Source organism: Psammomys obesus, unplaced genomic scaffold (genome assembly GCF_907164565.1).
Source record: "Psammomys obesus unplaced genomic scaffold, mPsaObe1.curated_primary_1811, whole genome shotgun sequence".
NCBI classification, from domain to species: domain Eukaryota; kingdom Metazoa; phylum Chordata; class Mammalia; order Rodentia; family Muridae; genus Psammomys; species Psammomys obesus.
Window position 1 is genome coordinate 13,888,450 of NW_026596109.1, and position 23,136 is coordinate 13,911,585.

General features: G+C 43.8%; 1 protein-coding gene across 2 annotated transcripts in view; it reads left to right on the forward strand.

Annotated features, from left to right (window-relative positions):
- Positions 1 to 23,136, forward strand: part of Agbl4 (AGBL carboxypeptidase 4) — a 1,202,140-nt gene that overhangs the window by 1,076,782 nt on the left and 102,222 nt on the right. For both annotated transcript variants that reach the window (XM_055628940.1, XM_055628941.1), the window contains exons 7-8: positions 10,043 to 10,132; positions 16,119 to 16,233. In XM_055628940.1, the coding sequence (XP_055484915.1) occupies positions 10,043 to 10,132; positions 16,119 to 16,233 (205 nt within the window). The remainder of the gene's footprint in view (positions 1 to 10,042; positions 10,133 to 16,118; positions 16,234 to 23,136) is intronic.

Below are 23,136 nucleotides of genomic sequence, written 5' to 3' on the forward strand. Positions count from 1 at the left end.
AGGGCCTGGTTCCTCCTCCTGCCTATCTGCTGTATATGGTCCAATGGTTTCCTCTCCTCAACCACTGTAAGAACCATTCCTTGGTCCTGCCCCTCCCCAGCCCATTCCACTCAACAACCTTTGGGTGTAATCTGCCGACTCTATCAATACAGAGTCAGCATGTGCATATGATGGCTGCTGTTTTATATTTAGGCTCACAGCAGCTAAAACGGCAAAATCTCTGTTCTAATAAAGCTAGTGTTCTGAGCACCTCCACGAAGAACAGGAAGGAGAAAACAAAGAAGTGGGAATAGGGAGTGCATAGGGAAAGAGAGAAGCCTTATTAGCCCCTGGTTTACTGAAAACAAGCAGAACAGTGCTCTTGACCTGGAAAGTCATGGGCACAAGGGTCTGAATTTTTCCCAGTATTCCCACTTCTCTCTATTCTGGACCTTTGCCTTTCTGGCCACTGTTATTCTCTCTGTCCACAGTCCGCTCAGCAACCTCATGAGCTGTACATTGGTTCATTTTCTCAGAGCCCAGAACAATTCAGTTTCCTGGCTCCTTTGAAGATGTTGTGTTGAGAGATAAAAAAAAATTATACTCTTTAATAGAAATACTTTTCCTTCATTAAATGAAATCTCCAAAGCCCAGTAGCATTTTCCGTGCTTATATAAAGATGCCAGTGGGGATTTGAGATCGAAAGTAGTATTTTTATACAAGTCAGTGAAGATCTCGATAGGACGGAAAGAACACTCTTCAAATCTAAATTCCTCCAGCATCAGGCAGGCAGATTTGTTCCAGCAGGGCTCCTGTTACTACTTGCCCTACTCTTAACTTCCCCCCCAAGCACTGGAATTCTCACATATATTGCTTCTCTGCTTGGGGAAATTATATGAATAGTGTCTTTCCAAGGCTGTAAACCATTAAACTTGAATTTCCATGAAGATTCCATTCTTTTAACTTTTGATAAAAATTCAGGTATTTTCAGAAGCTTGAGTGAGAAGCAGATGCATGTGTGTGCTTGCACACGTGGGGTCCAGAGTGATGTCTGGTTTTTATGTAGCATAGCTGGAGAACTAACTTTTCTCTGTCAAAGTGTCAGAAAACGGTTCTCTAGAGATGGATGGGCAGAGCAGAATCTGATTCCAAGGCTGAGCTGGGGGAAATGGCTCGGTTCTTTGAATCTGAAGAATTCATGTAAAAGTTGGATGGGCGTGGCAACACTCTATAAGTCTAGCACTCTCGGAGGTGAAGACAAGGGATTCTCTGAGCAAGCTGGCTAAGTAGACAAGCTTCTGCTTCAGAGAGAGATCCTGCCTCAATGAAACAAGGGAAGAGCAATGGAGGAAAAACCTGCCATCAACCTCTGGCCTTCACAGAGGCACACACGGGCATGCACACACACACACACACACACATGCTTGCACGTACACATGTGTGCCTACGTACATGTCAACAGGCAAATGCATGTCAGGCATACATACACAGAGAAAAAGAGAATCATAAAGCTAACTCTTGCAACCTGAGTTTTTTCTCGTCAATGTGCTTAGCCTCACAGTAGAGCTCTCAGGAGTCCAGAGACTTGGAGCATGGATGGTATAAAGTGCTTGACAATAAAACCTGCTGTTTTCCTTTTCCTCTCACCTGACGGTCATTGTCATCACAGTTACTCTGGGTTCATTATTAACACAGAACATCTCCAGCTCCAAAGTCAACAGCTTAAAAAGAAAATTGTCTTGCATCATGCTGTGAATCTTCACTCTGACCATTTCTGCCCCTTCTCAGCTGGACCTTCAACCATGTGACTCTTACTGGACAAATGGAATCAGCTGAATGAAGGCATTCATTCAGGGGGAGGGTCCTGCTGGCTCTGCAGAGCAAGCTAAAGACTAGATCTTTCTAAACACTTTCATGCTGCCGGGTCTGGGAGAAGAGAAAAACAAAAACAAAAAACTGCAAGGCTGTGTCAGTGTGTCACTCGGGTGAAAGCATCAGAAAGACTGAATTCATGTTCTCTGACTAAAGGTTGCTTTGGTCACTAGTTGACCTCAGGCTTTGGAGTCCAGTGAGCCTGGCCCTTTACTGCTTTTTTACTTAAGGAGCAGGGGCTCTCGCCTTTCCTGCAGGGCTGATGGCAGCACTGCCCAGCAGCAGATGCATAGGAATGACATCTACTCCTAAAACCCCCAAAGAATCTATTCCCTCCTGTGCCACAGTGCACTCTGGTAACTGCCCCATCCTCCCACATTGCTGAGAAAGCAAGAGAGGGCTCTTACTGTGACTAACAGGCAGACTGAACTCTTGCCTTTCACTGTGGAAAAATCCATTACAGAGAAGTCATTTGTCAAAGCCAACTGTTTAGCTGCTTTAATTTACATATTTATCAAGTTTGATTAGAACGCATTGTCTTCTACTTACATCCTCACTTTCACCTCCCCTCCTTTCCTGGGGAAACTGTTTTCCTTGCCCTTGTTGCTAAAGGGCAAGCAGTGTGATTCAATTTACATTTGCTAATAAGCCTGCAACTGATTCTGGCCAGGAATTCCCTCAGGCCTGAGGTGGTGGCTCCCAAAAGCTGAGCACTGGGTGCTAACTGACAACTCACTCAACCAAAAGACAGGGCCAGTTCTACAACTGTCTTAGTACCTACAGTGTGCCAGGTGCTGAGAACGCAGGTAAATAAAACAAAGCCCCAGCTGTTTTGCCATGGATTGCCTAGTGACTTTTCACCTGTGAGGCCAAGCAGCCAAAGCAGTCAGATTTGAACACTTACCAGGCATCAAGTTTTGTGTATAGATAGACGTTATGAAGCATTTTTGATTAATTTTTACAAGGTCCCTATGAGGTCAAGACTAATATTATCCTGTTTTAAGTAAGGAAATGAAAGATCCCAGGGTTCAAGGTCCTGTCAGTGCCCAGAGCCTGACTTGACTTGAGCTCTCCTGCACACTAGCACAAGTTTATAACCCCAGAGCTAGGCTTTACCATTCTTAGCTGGTCTTTGAGCTCCTGAGTAATAGGGACAGTCTCTTATGCCTTTCTATGTCTTTGGGGACTAACTCAAGGTCTCACATGTGGTCAGCATCAGAAACTGTGTGCTAAATTTAACAGCAAAAGAAGGTCTCTTGGCCTTCATGTCTTTGGGGTCTCAGCTCTGTCCTGATCTCCCCAGCCACCCTGGCTAAACGGCACTGTGCATATTATCCAGGCCCTAGATCCCCCGAGTACTGGTGCCTGACAGTTCACAGCTGAGACTCTCCATGGAACAAGCACTCAACCTCCACCAAGGTTCTGCCCCTGCCACACTGGACATTGCTCAGTACAGGACACAGAATTAGCTCTCTTGTTTCTTCAATTAGAAATGGCCATCAGGCCCAGACCTCCCAAGGCATTGCTTAAAGTCATGCTGAGTCCATTCAATCTGTATAATGTTACTTGTATGTGTTTGTTCTCAGGGCTGACCATTTTGTATTGGATAACCAACTGGTGTGCTCTTCTGAGAAAGGGAAAGAGGAAACTCAAATTCCTAGTCTTGGGGAAGACTATTTCTCCTTGAATAATGTATTCTTATAAGGTATTGGTTCTCAACCAGGTTCTATTTTGCTTCCAAGGAAACATGAAACACTCAGTAATATCTGAGGACACTTTCTATTGTCAGTGACTGAGTATGAATGGCTGCTGCTAACAGCCCAGCTCAGTGCCTCATAGCAGAGTTATATAGTTAAGGATGGCTATGTTGCTGAGGGACCCCAAACTGTGCTTGTCACTCAATGAATAGTACCTGTTATTATGGGCAATGATGCATAAAGAGGGCCACGAAGCCACATATTTAAGGCTTGTCTTGTGACCTAGATATCACTCCAATTTTGCACTTGGGAGAACTAAGGTTCATAAGAGGTAATTTGTCCAAGGCCTCATAGCACAGGGAAGTCAGGTGTTTCATTTGACTCAGGAATGATGCCTTGTCCAGTCTCCCTCACCCAGATCTTTCCTCCTGCAGGAATCAGCTTCTAGGTGACATGGCTAAACTACTCCTGAGTGTCTTGGATCACATGCTTACCCAAATGTATTTACTGCCTTGCCACTTCCTTCAAGAAATCTGGATGCATGCCTCCCACACCTACATTTTCTCATAGAATTACATATAAAAAATTCTGCACCTTGATCATGCTCTGACTGTGATTCTTTGCCCCTGTTCCATTTTCACTGTCACCAGCAGTGGTATTTTCATATTACCTTTAGTCTGACATGTATTGTGCTGATAAAATCAGATAAAACACAACATTAGCTGTTAACACCAAGGAAGACAGAGCCAAGTCCCTGGTGAACCCAAGTTTCCTCTTTCCCTTCTCAGAGCAGGTGCATCTAAATTGAGTCTTGAAGGCTGAGTAGGAGGAACCCAGACAGACGAGACAGAGCCAGGCATTCAAGGCAGGGAAGAAAACATGTGCCAGAGTGGCTGTGTGAGAGAGCATGTCATGTCTGGAAGATTTCCAGGGGCTAGCTGAGGTCAGCGCCTGTGGGACAAGATGGGCAGGAGTGTGGCCATTATATTGCCAGAGATGAGAGCTAAGCTAATAAAGCTAGATTCGGGCTGAAGACACTAGAAAGTTGCTGAAGTCTTGTCTTTTTGGTTTTTTTTTTTTGTTTGTTTGTTTGTTTTTTTTCAAGACAGGGTTTCTCTGTGTAACCTTGGCTGTCCTGGACTCACTTTGTAGATCTGGCTGGCCTCAAACTCAGAGAAATCCCCCTGCCTCTGCCTCCCTGAGTGCTGTGATTACAGGCATGCATGCCTGGCAATAGCTGAAGTTTTAAGCAGGGGGGTTGGCATGCCTCTGTGGGCATCATGGAAGGCCCACATTGAGGTCAGGCTGCAAAGATGGATAGGCAAGGCTTAAAACAAGCCCATTTTAAAACAACAAGCATTTGTTCTCTCTTGGTTTCTGTGGGTGAGCAATGTAGGAACATTTAGTGGGTCATTCTGTCTGGGGTCTCTCCTGAGATTATAGGGAGATTTTTGTCCAGTCTGCAGTCATCTGAGATTAAAATATCCCTTCAAGCTCACTCAGACATAAGTTCCTCTTGGCCATTCTCACCATGTGGTCCTCTCTATGGTCTATTTGAGTGTCTTCATGACACCACATCCAATTCCCTTAGAAGTGAGTTGTTCAAGAGTAAGGAAGCATACCAAAGACTATAGTCCTTTTACAGCCATCATTCCTTTATGTATCATTCCTTTATGGTGTTTCATTTCTAGAAGCAACTATCTAAGTCTAGTGTGCACGAAGGCTAAATTCCACCTCTTGAAAGTGGAGATTAGCAAAGACTTGATTGGCCTGGGCATGGTGGCACACATCTGTAAGCCTGCATTTCGGGGGCTGAGGCTGCAGAACAGGGAGTTTGAAGCCACTGAACCATATAGAGAGTTCTAAGCCAGTTTTGGTCTATACCACAAGACTACCTTGAAAAATCTGAAACCAAGGCAACAGCAACAAATCAATGGTCATAATAATGAAATCAGCCAGAGGAACCTGTTTGATCTTCAAGAGTCAACCTGACACAGTATTTAAGAACATAGTGAGAGATTCATAAATGCCTAGGTCTAATATTGGCACATTTGCAAATTTAGTTAAGACACTTAATGTTTCTAGATCTTGATTTCTTAATTTATAAGAAGTGGATGAAATAATAAAATAATTGGAAGATGCTTTATTTGGATGACTGTGATAATCAAATATCAGGCATGTAAAAATATTTGACACAGAATAGGTACCCGATAAATATTTCCTAACTGCTATCATAATAGAATTATGTTATTGTCCTTGATAGGATAGCATGAAGATTAAGAACACAGTTTTTTTTTTCCTGAGTTGTGATTCTGGCTCTACCATTTTTTTCATTATCTATAAGGACATGGCTAGGTCACTAAATCTTTTTTGGCCTTGTTTTTCTGTAAAATGAAATAAATAATAGCGAGTACCTGGTCACCAAACAGGTGGTCAGTAAACATTTTATGAATAACGGTTTGAGAATAATATGGACTATAATGGCAAGATATACTTCTCTGTGTATTTGTGTCCAGGTGTGCACTTCTGTTCATATGTGTGCACATACACATGGGTTAGGGATGCTGTATAAAGCATATTCTTGTGTCCTTGAACATGGTGGCCTCCTTGAGTCCTCTGTTTTTACCATCCCCTGTGGGTTGTTCTTGGTCTCATTGTCTGCACTCTATTCCATCTTAGATTTGTTCAAGCACACACCATTCTTTATCCCTGTTGCCTCAACCAAGAATATGTTTAATTGTCTTTGCATGAAGGAGTCTGGGGATTTGGTAACAACAGGAAGGGTGGGAATGGCTCCTTGTCACACCATCTCAGAGCTGCTACATTATCTTAAATTGATTTTGCAAATGAAAGCTAAAAGCTAAGCAAAGGCAACCCATCCGTTTTGCCCAAAGATGATTATAATGCTCTTTTATGGCCCCCTAAATGACAAAGCAATTTGTTACCTGCCTGCATCAACATTTGCTTATATTAATGCCAGAGAGGCTTGATTTTTATTAGCCCCACGTTATCATTTTATGAAGTCACAGGGGCTCAGTAAAATTAGTGTGCAAATAGAATGCCTGTTTTGCCTTTCCCTGTGGTCAGCAGAAATGTGAATGCAATTGAGTTGATACTGGGTCAGGGGAGGCATCCATAAAGTTAGCCTTCACTGAGGGCTTCAGTAATGTTATTCATCATTTCTAGACTGTCAGGATAGATGGGGTCAGTGTTAGGTACCATTTTTAAAAATGGTGTGGGAGTGGGGATTAAAAAATGTCTAAGTGAAAAAGCAATACAAAAAACTAAGGCGGTAGTTCAATTTCTTTCAGCAATAAGGAATTAAACGCAAGTCTCCTGTGTACATTGCAGATGGAAATGCAGCAGATGCTGGGTTGTATAATGTTAGCGGATCCAGAAGGCAGACAGGGTAGAGAAAGGCTAGGGCTCAGAGCTAGGCCTTGACTCCTGGCAACATGACCTTGAGCATATCCATTCCTTCCATGGCCTCAGGTCTCTCCCCTGTAAAATGGCACGAACACACCCACCTCCATAAGAGCACCATAAAGATTTAAATGAAATAACAGGTGTTTAAATTTCTTCATATCTGTAAATATGTACAGCTATTTTCCTTTATTAATTTAGCAACCAGTTCCTGGGTACCCATTTCAAACAGGCTCCTGGGAAAGACATTAGCTATTTACCAGTAAACATCATTTTCTCCCTGCAGTAGCTTATATTCTGTTCAGGAAATGTGTAAGTGCTTAACTCTTCTTTGAGACTATAAATGTATCTTCTCTCTTCAAAGGTGCACAGAGTAGAGGATAAATTCTCACATATGTTGATCCAATGTTTCCTGCTGGCTTCCAGGGGATTGAAAGCTCTGCGTGCTTGCTGGTCATCCCAATGGACCAATCAACCCACAAGCCTTAGGACAATGTTTATGTTCATTTATTTGTTTATATTTGTTTGACCGAGGCAGCTTCTCTCTATATAGCCCTGGCTGTCCTGGAACTCACTACGTAGTCAGGTTGAATTTGAACACACAGATCCCTGCTTCTGCCTCCTGAAGGCTGGGATTAAAGGTGCACACCACCACACCCACCTTTAGGACAGTCGAGATTTTTTTTTTAATTTATTTTACATGTATGTACGTTTTGCCTGATGTATATTATGCAACAGGTGCATGCACTGCCTGCAGGGGCTTGAGGAGGGCACAGGATCCTCTAGAACTGTAGCCTCAACTGGTTGTGTGCCGCCATATGGATGCCGGGAGTCAAACCCAGATTCTGCTCTTAACTGATCAGCCATCTCTCTGCCCCAAGAGTTAATACTTTTGTCATGTCTGACATGAGTGAATCTTCTGTGACATTGAAAATGACCTATTACCAGCATTTAAAAATACCTGTTGTTTATTTCTGTGCCCTCTCCTCATCCTCTAATACAGACAGGGCTCCTTTAGTCCAGTTTTTCTGTTGCTTCCTACATTTCCTTCAAGTTGTTGTTACATTGTATGTCAATAACCCTTCTGCCAATGGCTGAGTATCTTTTCCCCATTAGGAAGGTTATTCTTGGCTATTGTTTGAGTGTGTGTATGTGTGTGTGTGTGTTTTGTTGTTGTTTCATATATATATTCTTTTTATAATGGTTGAACTCATATATATGAGTTCTAGCCTGAACTATATAGAGAGTTCTAAGCCAGTTTTGGTCTATACCACAAGACTACCTTGAAAAATCTGAAACCAAGGCAACAGCAACATATATATATATATATATATATATATATATATATATATATATATATATGTATAATCTTTTTATAATGGTTGAACTTTATTGTACAGGCTAGATTTCTGTAGAAGCAGAAAGCTATTGGGATCTACTTTTCTACATATCTAATAATTTTTATTACTTGCAGAACATTACAAAGTAGATACATTGTTGAGTGTCTGGATTTTATTGTCTTCCTTTTTTAAAAGTTGGGCTTTTCATATCAAGCAGCTAACTTTTTTTCCCCTATAGTTTGGTTCTTTTCTGATGATTTTAAAACCTTCTTAGAATCTGTGTAGAGTAATTTGGTTCTACCACTAAGATACAACCCTCTGAGTCCTCACTCTTCCTGGATGATCAAAAAACACTTATTCTTTGGAGTCAGTAGCTCAAATATTTCCTTTGAGTAGAATATTTCTACTTCATGTAAGCTAGAAACCAAAGCAGAGAGAGTTTAGGTCTGGCGTCCTAACCTTCAAAGGCACACCCTAAAAGACCCAACTTTCCTCCACTAGACATTACCTGTTAAAGAGTCTGCCATCTTCCAATGGCAGCATACACCTGAGGCTAAGTCTTCAATACACTCTAGATCCAATCTATAGCTTAAAGCTTCATCCCATATTTGCACAGAGTTTGGGATCTAGCAAAAGACTCGAGAGAGATTCTTACAGATTTCTGGAGCTCTTTTTCTCTACTGGAATTTACTGAGCCTCTCCTGAACAGCTAACCTTGATTTTCAGTGAGACTTCCATGGTGTGCTCAGGATAGCACATGCTGCTCTTCATTGAGTAATGGACCATCAGAAAAACACATGGAAATCATGTGGCATGCCTTATCTTTCCCCTTTTCTAAGGGTGCTCTGTTATTTCATTTTTGTCTCTTATCCAGCATCTGAAAGTAGTTGTTTTGTATATTTTATTTAGTTTTCTAAATTTTTTATTTGTTTTTGTTTTTCCCAATGCTGGAAGTCAAACGAGAGCCTTACATATACTATACTAGAGGTCTAGTACCAAAACCTAATTTTCTAGGTGTTCAGAGTAAAAGGAATCTGGTCTCTGTTGTCACTTCATCACTACCAAAACAAAAGCCTGAATTCTAATTTCATCTGATATCACCTATTGACTATACAACCTTGAACAAATTGCATAACTTCAATGAACTTTAATTTCTGCCTCTATAATAGGAGTATGAACTGCATATTGTTCTAAAGATTATGAATATGTATAAGAAATATCTGGCACAAGGGGTTAATTGAATGGCAGGTATTACTATTACTATTATAAATAGCTACCTTTTATTCCATTATTTACTAGGTGTTTGCTTAGTACTAGGGAATGTTTAGCCTTGTTTCATTATCACAACCAAATTAAGCAGATATAATTCTTCTCATTTATAGTTAAGAATACTGAAACTCAGAAAGATATACAACTGTCTAGGGGCACAGTCCGTAGCTTTGGGATTCAACCTCACTGATGGCTTTCTCAGATGGTTGCAAATATTACATATTAATATAATATTCTAAGTTCCATGAAGAAAAAGGAACAAAGAAAAAAAGGAATCTATTTAATATTGAATAGATGGAGGCATAATTAGTCAACAATGGCTGGTCCTTAATGGTTCTAACCCAACGATTAAAAGGAAGATAAAAGCATTCATCCAGCTGCTTCCTTAGCTGCCTGCTCCTCACAAACCAATTTCTGGTCTCAGCTTGCTGTCCATGGTGACCTTACAATTGTTTCTTACAGAAAATCTCCGAGAAGGGGCCGAGAAGAAGGTGGTCTTCATCACAGGCCGAGTCCACCCAGGGGAAACACCATCTTCATTTGTGTGCCAAGGTAAGCTCAGGACCTCCCAAGTGTCCTGTGCCTGCTGTGGCCCTGTGATGGCCTGTAGCACAGTGGGGACACAGGTAGTCTTGACATCACACGGTGATTCTCCTCATTCCTCAGAGGTTGCAGCCGATGTCCACCTGGGTGAGATTTCATAAATGGTTATCATTGTGTAGACCTGTTGAAGAACAGCTGGACGGATGGATGGGTGGATAAGTGGACACGAGGGGCTGAGGGAAATTCTCTCATTGTCCTACATTAGGAATTGCCATGGAGGTCGCCTACACTCCCCTGCTTTATTTGTCCTGAGTGAATGACAGCAGCAAGAAGTCTGACCCAAGCTAGGTGTGTATGTGGGTATAAGGGTTGTGAAGTGGGAATATTGTCTATTCACTTACTTAATTCAGTCATTCACTTAACAAAAAGTTTTTAAATGCCTACTGTGATAAAGGAAGTGCACTTGGCCTCAGACAACCAACAGTAAGATGATTTCTCTGCTTTGATGTGTTTCTTTGCAATTGCACTTAAATTTATCGTCAAATACTTTGTCTTTATAAGGTAATTAATCAACTATCATCACAGCATAGATTTATTCAATGAATGATGTAAGCAACAGTGAGTGTCCAGGTACCCAGTAGTTTAAGAGGCAGACTGTCACCCACTCCTTTCAGGCCACTATCCACTCCTTTTCAATTCTTTGTCCAGTCCCCCCTCCCTCCCACAGATGATCATGACCTTGATTTTTTGTGTTTGGTCATTTACATCTTTAAGTTTAACTATATTCATAACCATCCTTAAACAATGTATGTTCTAGTTTTTTTCTGTTCTTGAACTTTGCACCAATGCCATCATTCTCTATGCACCATGGCTTGCTTTCCACTTGGTGTCCATGTGGGTGAGTAGTGCTCCAGTTTGCATGCTTTTCCTCACTGTATTATATTCCATGTCTGTTTATAACTCAATTTACTTGTCTGTTCTCCCGATGATGAATAATTAAGTGGTTTAAAATATTTATTTTTTGAAAACAATACTATTCCAGACACTCTTACACTGATTTCAAAACTTAGTTGTCCAAAGGTGTGTGGGTTTATTTCTGGGTCTTCTATTCAATTCCATTGATCCACCATTCTATTTTTATGTCAGTACCATGTAGTTTTTATTACGGTTGCTCTATAGTACAGCTTGAGATCAGGAATGGAGATACCTCCAGGAGATAACCTAGATGTACAGATGTAGCCCATGGCAGCTCAGACTTCAAGCGGGTTCCTTTAAGGGGAACAGGGGCTGTCTTTGACATGAACTCAGTGGCTAGCTCTTTAATCACCTCCCCATGAGGGGGGAGGAAAGCCTTACCAGGCCACAGAGGAAGACAATGTAGCCAGTCCTGATGAGAACCGATAGCCTAGGGTCAGATGGAAGGGGAGGAGGACCTTCCCTATCAGTGGCCTGGGAGAGAGGCATGGGAGGAGAAGGGGGAGGGAGGGTGGGATTGGGAGGGAGTGAGGAAGGGGGCCACAGCCAGGATACAAAGTGAATAATTGTCATAAATAAAAAATAAAAATAAAAAAGAATGCTTATGAAGGTTATACAGCTCAAGGGCAGTGATGCAGTAGAAATACGTGGATATTTGGAGTCAGACAACCCTGAGTTCAGAGACTGGCTGGACCACCTCCTTGCAGCATCATATCGGTTCCCAGCAATGTAAACTGAAGCTAACAGAACTGTCCAGGAAGGCAGTAGGAGGCTGGCAGGAGATAAATGTAAACACAACACCTAGTCTTATGCCTAGCATATAACGGGCACTTGACAGATTCCACCTCCATCCCCATGGGAACTGAGAAGATGAAGTAGTAGCTAGTCTACTTTGCAAACTCTCAAGCACTGTGCATAGAAATATGGGCTTCATTTTCCTGGTCCCATTCTTCCCATGCTGTTTAGGCACGATTGCCTCCTTCTCTTTTTCAGCTGATGAGACCTAGTCTCAGAGAGAGGATGCGACTGGCTCAGAGTCTAGCAGCTTGTCAGTTGCATGGCTGGGCCCCAGTCACTGCCACTGACTCCTTAACATGCTCATTTCTGGGCCCCAGCACTGTCCTTGCGATAACCTTTCCCAGGCTCTCCTGGGTCTGCCTACCCCTTTACTCGAAACCATCTGTCAGTTACTAAACTTGGCAGCAGATCTGCTCCCCCAGCTGACTGAATGTAACTGCTTTGCCCTTGCTGGCAAAAAGGCAGTGAGTCTTAGCATCGATACCTTCAACTCTGGGTAGCCAAACCCCCGTGGCTGCCATGTCTGTGAGCAGTACAGAAAGTCAGCATCCCATTTTACAGAGGAGGATCTCAGGTGCTGCCCCTGTTTCCTGAACAGGGATCTTGGATGGCGCTGACTTGATGTATGAAGTGCCATCCTAGAGGCTTTCAGACACATGTTTGCTCGTTGGTAGGGTTTGTGAATGCCTGCCTTCTCAAGATAAGCTCCCACCTCCCCGGAATGGAGTCCACAGCCCATCATGGCCAGGCTCTTCCAAGAGCTCTGATCTCAGCCTTATAACAATGCAACCTCACACAGGTTAAACACAGAAGGGCAGTCTTCTCTCACCTGGTCCTTGCCCCTGCTGTTCCCTTTGCCTTGGAGGCCACTTCTTAACACTTTGCAAACACCTCCTGTCTTCTATGGTTTATTTTAAGTGCCCCACCATGGACCTCTATAACCTACCCCCTTGAGCCCTCTGCTTTCTGCTTACATTGGAGATCTGAAAATTAACATCATTAATAAAAGACTCTGGTTCATTATGTGATCTATGTACATTTGTCTTTTCTATTCAAGCATGATCTATTTAAGGTTTAGGACTGGCACTCCAATTGACACTTTTCACATCTGAAAAACTGGATTATTTTGTTCATTATCTAGGGCTGTTAGAAGGAACAAAGGCTGTGTTGGTTCCGGATCGCTAACACTAAATTGAGAAAGAGAAAGCTCAAGGTCACACAGACAGCAAGTAGCAGAGAGGGAGTTGGAGCTGGGTCTGGCCAGATCCTCAGCCTGTGCCTGTTCTCCTGTTCTACTTGGGGCTGAAGAGTGCTAGAGAGTCAAGTTTTATACTGGAAGAACACAGAATGCTGACTGCCCCCCAGCTGACATACACGTTTTAGGTAGGGATACGAGACTCTGAGAAGTGAGGTGGCTTACTTGAGGGAACAGCACTCATTCACAACAATAAAATCCATTTCCCTCTTTAGCCCCGCCCCCGTCTTTCCCTACCTCAACACCTGTCCCTTGAGACATACAGCAATTCCCCTTTCCTTGAGGCAGCACAAGGCAGGCACTGTTACCCCGGATTTTCTGCCTGTTTCAGGTTTGTATTCCATGGGGACAGCTTGCGTCAAACCCCATAGGGCACAGCAGAAGATTTCTTTTTTGTAGTCAGAGTCTGCAGCTAGGTCGCTTCCCCCGGCTCACCTAGCTCTGGGGAAGTGCAGGTCTGAGGCCTGGAGGGGTAGTGGCTGAGAAACTCTGTTCCTCTCCATTCGCTGCCTCAGTGACCTTGAGCAGCAAACAGGCCTGTGAAGCCTGGTTAGCTCCATCTGGCTGGGGCCATAGTTCTCACTGCCGAGCTGCTAGTGCACCTGCTTCTGGGAGTACAGCGGAGTTCTGTCGTCACAGGTATCTGGAAGTGCTGGTGTTAAGGACGGCAGGGTTTAGATTTCCTGAAGGTTGTAGAAAGCTGACTCAGGGTCCCTCTTCCGTCACCCCCCCTTCACATGTGGCCCCTGTGATCCCGGACTATCCTCATTCGGGAGAACAGGGGAGCTCCCATGCTGCCCCACGGCAGGGTGTGTGAAGCTCTCTTAGCAGACACAGAGAGATTCGATTCCAGCACCTCCACTTGTTACACTGTGACCTTGAGAATGTCGCAGCACCCCCTGTACGCCAGCTTCTTTATCTCAGAGGGAAACAGTAAGCTACCTCCTGAGGTGGTTGTAAAGACTGAGGGAGCTAACAACCCCACCCGTCTAGAACAGCCTCGGAAACATGGAGATGAGGAAATGTCAGCAGTGGTGAGGTAGGAGGGAGCACTAATGATGACTTTGCAGGGGGGAAAGGACATGGCAAAATCATGGATAGGACTGATGTCGTGGGACTATTGGCCTTTCCCAGCAAGGTGGAGGCAACCCCCCTTACAAGGGGTTCAACATCATCTTTCTGTTGAAATGAGAAGGTGGGCCAGAGCAAGCCTTCAACATTTACGACCAACAACCAGTGAATTCCAAGTCTTTTCTGCTCCTTGGATCCCTCTGCTCCCTGTGTCCATGCAGTGCTTTTGCCTATGCCCAGGCATGGCATTGTCTTGGCTTGCTTTTTCCCATGGTCCTTTGCACTATGCTTCACTTCCTGCTACCTTTCCTGGTAGAGGTGGCCCTCTGCCTAGAAACTCCTCAGCCCTAATTTGCCTCTTCAAACCTCTGGACAACTTAGGTTAGTCCCTCTTCTAGAAACCATCCTAACAAGCAAAGGAGAGGGAGAGAGAGAGAGAGAGAGAGAGAGAGAGAGAGAGAGAGAGAGAGATGATTCTTTCTCCTCTTATAAAATGACCAGTTGGTCTAGGGACCATGCATCTAGGGAGATGCATCAGGCAGTACATTGCTTGTCTTACAAGTGCAAGGACCTGAGTTTGATTCCTAACATGTGTGGAATTGCCAGAGGGACTGGAAATAGGAGAAAGGGTGAGTGGGAAGGGTTCTTGTCCAGTTGATGCTAACTTAGAGCTAAGAGCTAAGTCTAAAATTTACCTTCTCATCGCCCTAAGTACACCTGGGAAAATGAGCTCTGGATGGCCCTAGTCTGTCTGGCTTTGTTTTCTCTCATTCTTTTATTAGGTTCCTAATTGTCAGCCCAATTAATCTGCTCATCTGTGAAGGAGGTGAGCACCTCCATTTCCAGAAGCCATTCTATGAGGCAGCCTAGCCCAGCCCTGAGCTCTAGCTGCCTCCTTGATGGAGGGCTGCCCTGGGAGCCAGGGTCAATTAGCGGACAGATTAAGCAATTATTAGCTCCTAACAAGGGCGCCTGGCATCATTACCCTGCCTGTTTATTGGCAAACTGCAACTCTAATACAAGGACCAACAAATAAATTAGGGCATCTGGTCCACTGCCTCGTCGGTCGAGAAGTAAATGACGTCCAACTGGCCCTCAGCTGCCCATGGATTCTCAGCCTGGTATAATAAAAAGCCTGAGATGTCCCTTGCTGGTCACAGCAGCTTTGGAATGAGCTCTGAAGTGATTTATCATTCCAAGAGCTAAGTGCTCGCTGCTGTGCACACGAATTGTTCTTAGTTATCCTGCTGTCTTCCTCATGCCTGACTGTCAAGACCTGTGAGGGCCCAGTTCAGAGGCTCCCTCTCATCCAGCAGGAGACAAGTCCCCTCTGCCTTTGTGAGACTCCTATCACTTTATGGCCAATTTCATGAGATGTCAGAACAGTATTTTTACTATATTTTCAGGTCTCCATTGAAGAAGGGGACACACGGAAAAGAGGGAAGAGGCAGGGCTGAGAGCTAGTTATTTCCCCAATGTCTTTCCTATTGATAGATGCAGACCATCACCTGAAGGGTACTAAAGGGGATCCTTCAGGAAGGCCCACCCCTGTGGCTGTGTGATGGCAGCACCCTCCTGAGCTGTGGCTGTTATTTAGCCACCCCCAAGGCTCAGCTCAAATGCTTGGAAACCCTCTCTGCTTTACATGAAGTGCTTTTCCCTCTTGTCCCTAGGCCTCAATGCTATGTCTTGAGCTACCTTCTCTTAGAAACAAAGATGCATTTGGCAATCCATTGGGAAACACCTAGACATAATTCCATAATCACATATAGACAGTAGCTGATGACAGAAGCCAAAAGTTACTGGCCATCTTGTCTTTTTTTTTTTTTGGCCTAAGAAAAAGTGTTTCCTCCTTGAAACACTTAGAGTTTAACTCAGGTGTGTCTCTTTCCCTAGGGATCATTGACTTCCTTGTAAGTCAGCATCCAATTGCCCGTGTCCTACGAGAACACCTGGTCTTCAAGATTGCACCGATGCTCAACCCTGATGGAGTCTATTTGGGCAACTACAGGTGAGAGACTGGGGACAATGTTTGGAATCAGAGAGTCACAGGATGGAGATATGGAAACAGGAAGAAACCAGGTGATAAACTTGAGAAAGAATTTCCAGGCTAACCATTAGAGAAAATTTAAAAATTAGAGGAAATTTTACTTCACCTCCTGAGTGCAGCTATTGTCCTTGGCTATTTACAGACAACTACCCAAAGTCACTTGCTGGAGTTTTCTGAACAGACTACTAGACTAAGAACCAGGAGAAGTAATATGAATTTCAGGACCTACTACCTCCATGACCTCGAGAAATTCACTTTTCCTCTTTGATGCCCAATTTCTCTTGTATTTGCGTAATTGAATTGTACAGAATAATGCCCCAGCAGGGTAGTTGTATCAGAAGGAATGATAGGGAGAAATGTGCTTTGCAGAATCCCAGACAGTGGTATAGTGCTCCCTAATATGTTGCTGTGTTTCTCCCTGGAGATCATCAATGAAGGAGGATAGCAGCCTGGATCATGTGGACATACTTCCCAGCCTCACTCCCACTCATTTGTCATATCTTGAATGGTCTTTCTTCTGTCATAGAACCATCATTTACAGCCTAAAATTCCACTGCCCAGAGAATCATTATCAAAAGAACATTGAGTTCTCCGAGACAATCTTATCACCCTTATTTCACAGCTGAGGCAACTGACTTAACCAAAGCCACAGAGCAGTAGATAATTGACTGTCCAACCACACTGCCCAAATGATATGACTTTAGCTTTGACCAGGTCCACAAACTTCAAGACAACAGCTAAACTCCTCAGCTTTGCATGTAAGGCTTTTTATGACCCAGTGCCTGTATGCACTGACTTTAGTCTACCTTGCTTTCTTCTCTCTCAGAGATAATTCTCTGATTCTCCAAGCAAAGCTTGTTGCCCTAGATAGTATGTTGGCTCCTGCTACTTTTCTTTCATGACAGTGCCATTTTTGTAGAACCATCTCATCTCTATTCACCCACCAATTCTCTTGGAAAATTGGCTTATGTCTGCCTTGAAGAAAGTATTTGCCCAAACCCACAAAAGAAATGGCAACTCCATTCTGGGTTCTTACAGGCCCGGTTTTTGAAAAAGAGACAAGAAGACAACCAATCATGAGAACTCATTACTACAGCTTTGAAGAGCGTTTATAAGCCTCACTGGACTTCAGGTTAGAGGAAGACAGGACAATCTTTACATCCTCAATGTCTAGCAGCAGGAATTAATTAGCAAATAGTAGATGCTGAAAACATGTTTGGTGAATGTAAGAGATGAAAGGGATGGCTGTAGTGATGAAGGAAGAAAATGGATGAGACTTTCCCAAGGCCCTTGACTGAGTTCAGATATAAGATCTCCCTACAACCAGCTAGGCCCATTTTACACACGGCTGCTTTACTACTCTCTAAAACCATGGAAATTGAGTGCAGAGGGGCTCGCTGGCACCCCTGGGTCTGAGAGAAACCCATGGGATGCATGAAGCCTTCATTAAAGTCAATTTTGCTTCTTCTCTTAATTGGTTGGAGTGATGGCTCATTAGCATCTGCAGGTTTTATGGCTTGTTGCAGGCCCGAGAGTAATCCCAGTCTACCTTCCCTAGACAGAGTGTGCGGTTAGTGATAATAGTGGTGGAAAGACCATTTGATTTATGCTAACATTTCTGTTTAATTACAAGAGCTGCAGTGGTCAGAGAGAGGTCAACTCTGCCACTCCACATGCCTATTTGTGTCATCATCTGCTGTCCAGGGAATGGTTAGCTAGAAATAGGTCCATGACCTTGGTCAACATGGCTCCTTTCTCTCTGCTTCAGATGGCCAGGGAATGGGAGTGGGGATTCGATGCTTTCTCTACATCTTCGAGGCCCAGATTTTGAGACTGAGGGCAGGAAGCTTCAACCCTCAAAAATGGTTTCATGGGGGAAGTTTCAACTCCCAACATTCTCCTGGTGAAAAAATAGGATTCTTTCTCATTATGAGAGTTGCAAAAAGTTTGTATCCACAGCATTAATACTGTTGTTAGAACAGATCTGAGAGGCAAACAAAGGAGCCTACCAATGAGAATTCATTTACACAGCTTTGGAGTGTAGAACAGAATTCATGGTTTCAAGGTGCCCTAGAGGTTCCTAAGCCAGTCCCCCCCCCCCCATGCTCTCTCTATAGCAGTATTTCTTGGGTTTGGTGCAGCTGTCTAAGGTGTGTTTCAGGAAAAAGAATCAACTAAGTTAGGGAAATGCTGACCTAAGTGAAGTTACACCCAGCTTTTTACAATAAGACTTGTCAGGACGTTGCATATAGTCATGATCACAAGCAGTCCCAAAAGAGATGTAGACAGCTCCGGGTTTCCAAAAGGTAAGTGCAGTGGTCCATACAGCTCACCACTTGTCTTAGATTTAGGAAACATTCTGGTAAATGCCATCCCAAGAAGTCTGCTGGCTGGCTCAGTGGTCTGCCAAGCCCTCACACATATTTCATTTAATCCTCACAGCTCTGGAGGGAGGGCTCTGCTAGGGTTTTTTTCTGTTTGCAAATATAAAAAGCCACTCAAACTAGCTTCACAGAGGATGGATGGTTGTGAGGGAGGGAGGGAGGAAGGGAGGGAAGGAGGGAGAGAGGGAGGGAGAAAAAAAGGGAGGAAGAGAAGCAGGCTAGCCCTTAGAACTCTGGAGCAATAAACAAAGCCAGATTTCACAGGGTACTGGTGAGATCACAAGACACAGTTCAGAACACTGGCAGCCATGTCTCTGCTTCCCTCTCATGCCCTTTTGACTTTCATCCTCTCAACATCTCCTTCTGGATGTGCAATGCCCTGGAGAAGCAAAAGAATCTCCCTCAGCTCCGTGGCAGCTCTGTGGCAGGCATCGATGGAGGGATGACCTCCCTGGTGTCTACCCTGCTGCAGCCAGGGCTGGGCCTGGCTGACACTGAGGCTCTCACAAAACACGCCTGCTCTGAGGCACCTCATGGAGATGGGAAGGCAGATCACAGGCCACTTTCCTACAGTGTGGAGGGTTGTAGGGTCTTCAGAATTATGAAGATCAGTGAAGAATCACATGGCCTTTGGTGTTAGTCAGGTGTGATATCAATTTATGATTCATTATGTGTGCTCCAGAACTTCGGGTAACTGACATGGCCTCACTAACCTTTCTTTCTGTCTTTCTCTCTCTCTCTTTCTCTGGGAGATAAACACTTAAAGCACAGTACTGGGCACATTGTAAATTCTAAATAAAAATCTATTCTCTTTCTCTCTTCCTATTCCTCATTAAGGAAGCATCTGATCCAACATAGAAAAAAAAAAGTAGTTTTCTTAGTTCCTAGTTCTACCAGCTCAGCTTATATATTTAATAGCACAATACCTACACTATGCTATGCTGTACTAATGCCCAAATAGAGACAGTTAATGTAATCTAGAAGTGTGCCTTAGTTGGTAGATTCATTGCCCAGCACTCACAGATCCCTAGGTTCAATGCCCATCACCACATAAAACCAGACATGATGGCATATCACATGTCTGTAATTCTAGTGCTCAGGAGGTATAATTGGGAAGGTCAGAAACTCAAGGTCATCCTTGGCTGCACAGTGAGTTTGAGGGTAGCTTGGGCTATGAAAGAGAGGGAGGGAGGGAGAGAGAGAGAGAGAGAGAGAAAATATGCACACATACTTTACCTCAGAACATAATAGTAGCAGATGGTTGCTATACTGTTCTGGGAACATTCATTATGTTAAAGAGCAGCAGAGTCTACAAGCTAGATTACTGTGCAGTCCCAGACTGTGGCTGCGCTAAGAAAGAGTATACGCGACCTTTATTAAAGCTTATATCACAAGATGCTGCAACCACGGTCTATTCCACAGCAGCTCCTACAACTCTTATATCAGATGATATGACAATCCATCACACTTACTGTGCATAATGAAGATAGAGGGTAACTATGCTACCTCCCTTGCTCACAACACTCAATTCCACTTCCTCTTTCTCCCTGCAGATGTCAGGTCCAAGCTAATTCATAGGAAAGCCTTCTGAGCTCTGCAATGGTCAGTGGGCTCCCCTCCACACTCTTTCATAGCACCTTGCGTTGTCCTGGCCTGACTTGTAATCATGTACATATGTGACTTTGTCTGATGTTGTCTCCACAACCACACTGTAAACCTATTGTCAGGACTTTGTCTACCTTATTTCCTGTCAAGTGTGCAACAGTGGCTGACACAGAATGGGCCCTTTATCTCTGTTTTTCTTTTTTAATTTTTATTATTTTTTTATAACTTACTGATTTGGGCTATCTCTATTTCCTGAATGAATAAATAAATTAAGCAGTGGTATACAGCGACTGTGCTGCAACACAAAGCTAAAACTTGCCGGAAGAGAGTAACTACGGCCAGATGCCGTCAGCCTCCAACCACAACTGTTCAATTGCATCCTGCCATGACGTGAGTGCTCCTCTGATTTAACAGGATGTGCTGCTGCTGTGAGGACTTAAGAGAGTCTGGATTCTCACGCACCGCTTTGTTATCTTGTAGAGCCCAGCACTTTAAAGGGCATTTAAACACTGTACTCGATCAAAACAACAGTTTGAGAAAGGAAAGTCAGTTTTCATCATATCCGTTAGAGAGAATGGGAGACTGAGCCTAGGAAAGGTAAAGAGCCACTGGCAAGCTCCAGGCTTGCATCCAGGGTCTCTGGGCTCTAACTCTTTTTCCAGCCTCAGCTGCAAAACAAAGCACAGGAAGTTTCCTCAGCCTGCAGGCCTTGTTGTCCTTGGACAACACAAATTTCACTCCAAGCCTCAATTTTCCCCCAACCTTCTTAGAGGAAAGACAGCTTTCCTTACCTCGTAGTTGCTCCGGGAAAAGGCTCTGGGAGAAGCCCCATGTATGAACCTGGAGAATAGTGATGTCAAGTGAAATAAACCAGCCACAAGAAGACAAACACTGTATGATTCTACTTATATGAGGTACTTCAAGTAGTCACTCAAGTCTCAGAGACAGAAAGCACCATGATGCCTGGGGCTATGGGAAAGAGAGAAGAGGGGGTCACAGTGTACTGGTTAACAGGATTTCAGGGATAGGTGATAGTGCTGACAGCAACACATTAAGGGTGCTTAATGGCCTTGAGCCACACACTTACCATGGTTAAAATGGTGAATTTTACGGTATATTGTACTTTACCACATTCAAAAAAAGAAAAGGAAAAAAAAACAACAACAAAACAAACAAACAAACAAACAAACAAACAAAAACAGCTGCCAATTTTGCAGTGTTGATGTTTTCAAAGAATTCCAAGGGTATCTGGCAACTCATGTGTTGAGGGATAGATATTGCAACTTCCAGCATCACAGAGCCAAGGAGCTGCAAGTGGCTGTCAGGCCACTGAGGTGGGGCCATTGGCAGATGTGCTTAGAATCAACAAGCGGTTCTCAGTGAGTTGCAGAACACGAGGTTTTGCACGCAGACTGAGGAACCTGCACACTCTCCTTGCCACTGCCTCCATTCTCGTAGCTTCCTCTGCAGAGAGGGCAGCCCTACCCGCCCCTGCACCCCACTGTATTTCCCGAGCTTTGGTAATGCCTTGCCTCTGAAAAACAGGCCTTCCATCTCCATAAGACAATATGAAATTCTGTGTTGGGTTTGCATTTCTTAATTAGGTGTTTGTCATTGTGTATTCCATAGAGCCACGTATAAGTAAACAGTCGTAGACCTTGGAATAAATTTATTGGTTTTATTTATGTTTCTGGGCATAAAAATCTATAATTACCAGGTACAGCCTCAGTATAACTGGTATTTAATGACAATTACTTTTTGTTACCATAGAAATGAGTCCAAAGTAGTTACCCATAATTTCTCATTTCCCAAACCTCACACATGCTGAATTGCAATATTACCATAGTAATTGCCTATTAGTCATCATAAAATACGCAGTTACCCAAAAGATAGCAGGATGCTGTGAAATTTCTCATCTTCTGAAGACCTCAATGCTTCTTAGGAGTGTGGAGGTGGGGGTAGAACAGGCTTCTCTGGGTGGTACAGAAATGATTCTGCTTTATGGCCCAGCACTACAGACCCTGCAATAGAAGCTGGTGCTATAGGAGTTAGAAAGGCTTGGATTAGTATGTCTCTCGGCCCTGGCAATCCTACGGAAGCAAAGCTGCTTTGGTGCAATAAATTCAGACCCAGCTAGGTTTGTTGCGGACTTGCTAGGTGTGCCCTGTGCTGGTTCTTGAGAAAGCAGAAGGCACTAACCAGACACTGCCCTTACCAAATAAGAAGCCTGATGCTTTACAAGAAGTATGAGGAAAAGCATCTACTCCTTGCTGTGTGTCCTGGGTATTGTCTCATTCAGTTCTAACAAAGCCCTGGGAGAGCCTCATTTTAAACACAGAAGGGCAGTGGGCACAGAGGTACTGAAGAACCTGTCCTAGGTTCCCTGGCACAAACCGTCACCCGCATTAGTGTATCCAGGAGAACAGCCCTTCGATTTTGACCTTGTGTTGTACTGTCTCTTTATGCTGAGAGAGCCCCCTTCTGATTGGGAGTTCTTAAAGAATGGGAGAGCAGGGGCTGGAGAGATGGGTCAGCAGTTAAGAGTGCTTGCTCTGCTCTTACGGAGGACCTGGATTTGGTTTCCAGCACCCACACGATGGCTTACAACCACCTGTAACTCCAGTTCTAAAGAATCTGACAATTAAGTTCTTTATCACCTCTGTAGGTTCCTGCACAGTACAGTGCATGTAAACTCATGCATGCTCACATACACACAGGTTAAAGAAATGTTAAGAATGGGGTGATCTTAAGAGTTCAACAGACACAGAGATCAGCAAAATAGCACTAATTATAGTAGTGCGGTTCAAGTGCCAGGGGAAGTATTTCTAACACACACACACACACACACACACACACACACACACACACACACACA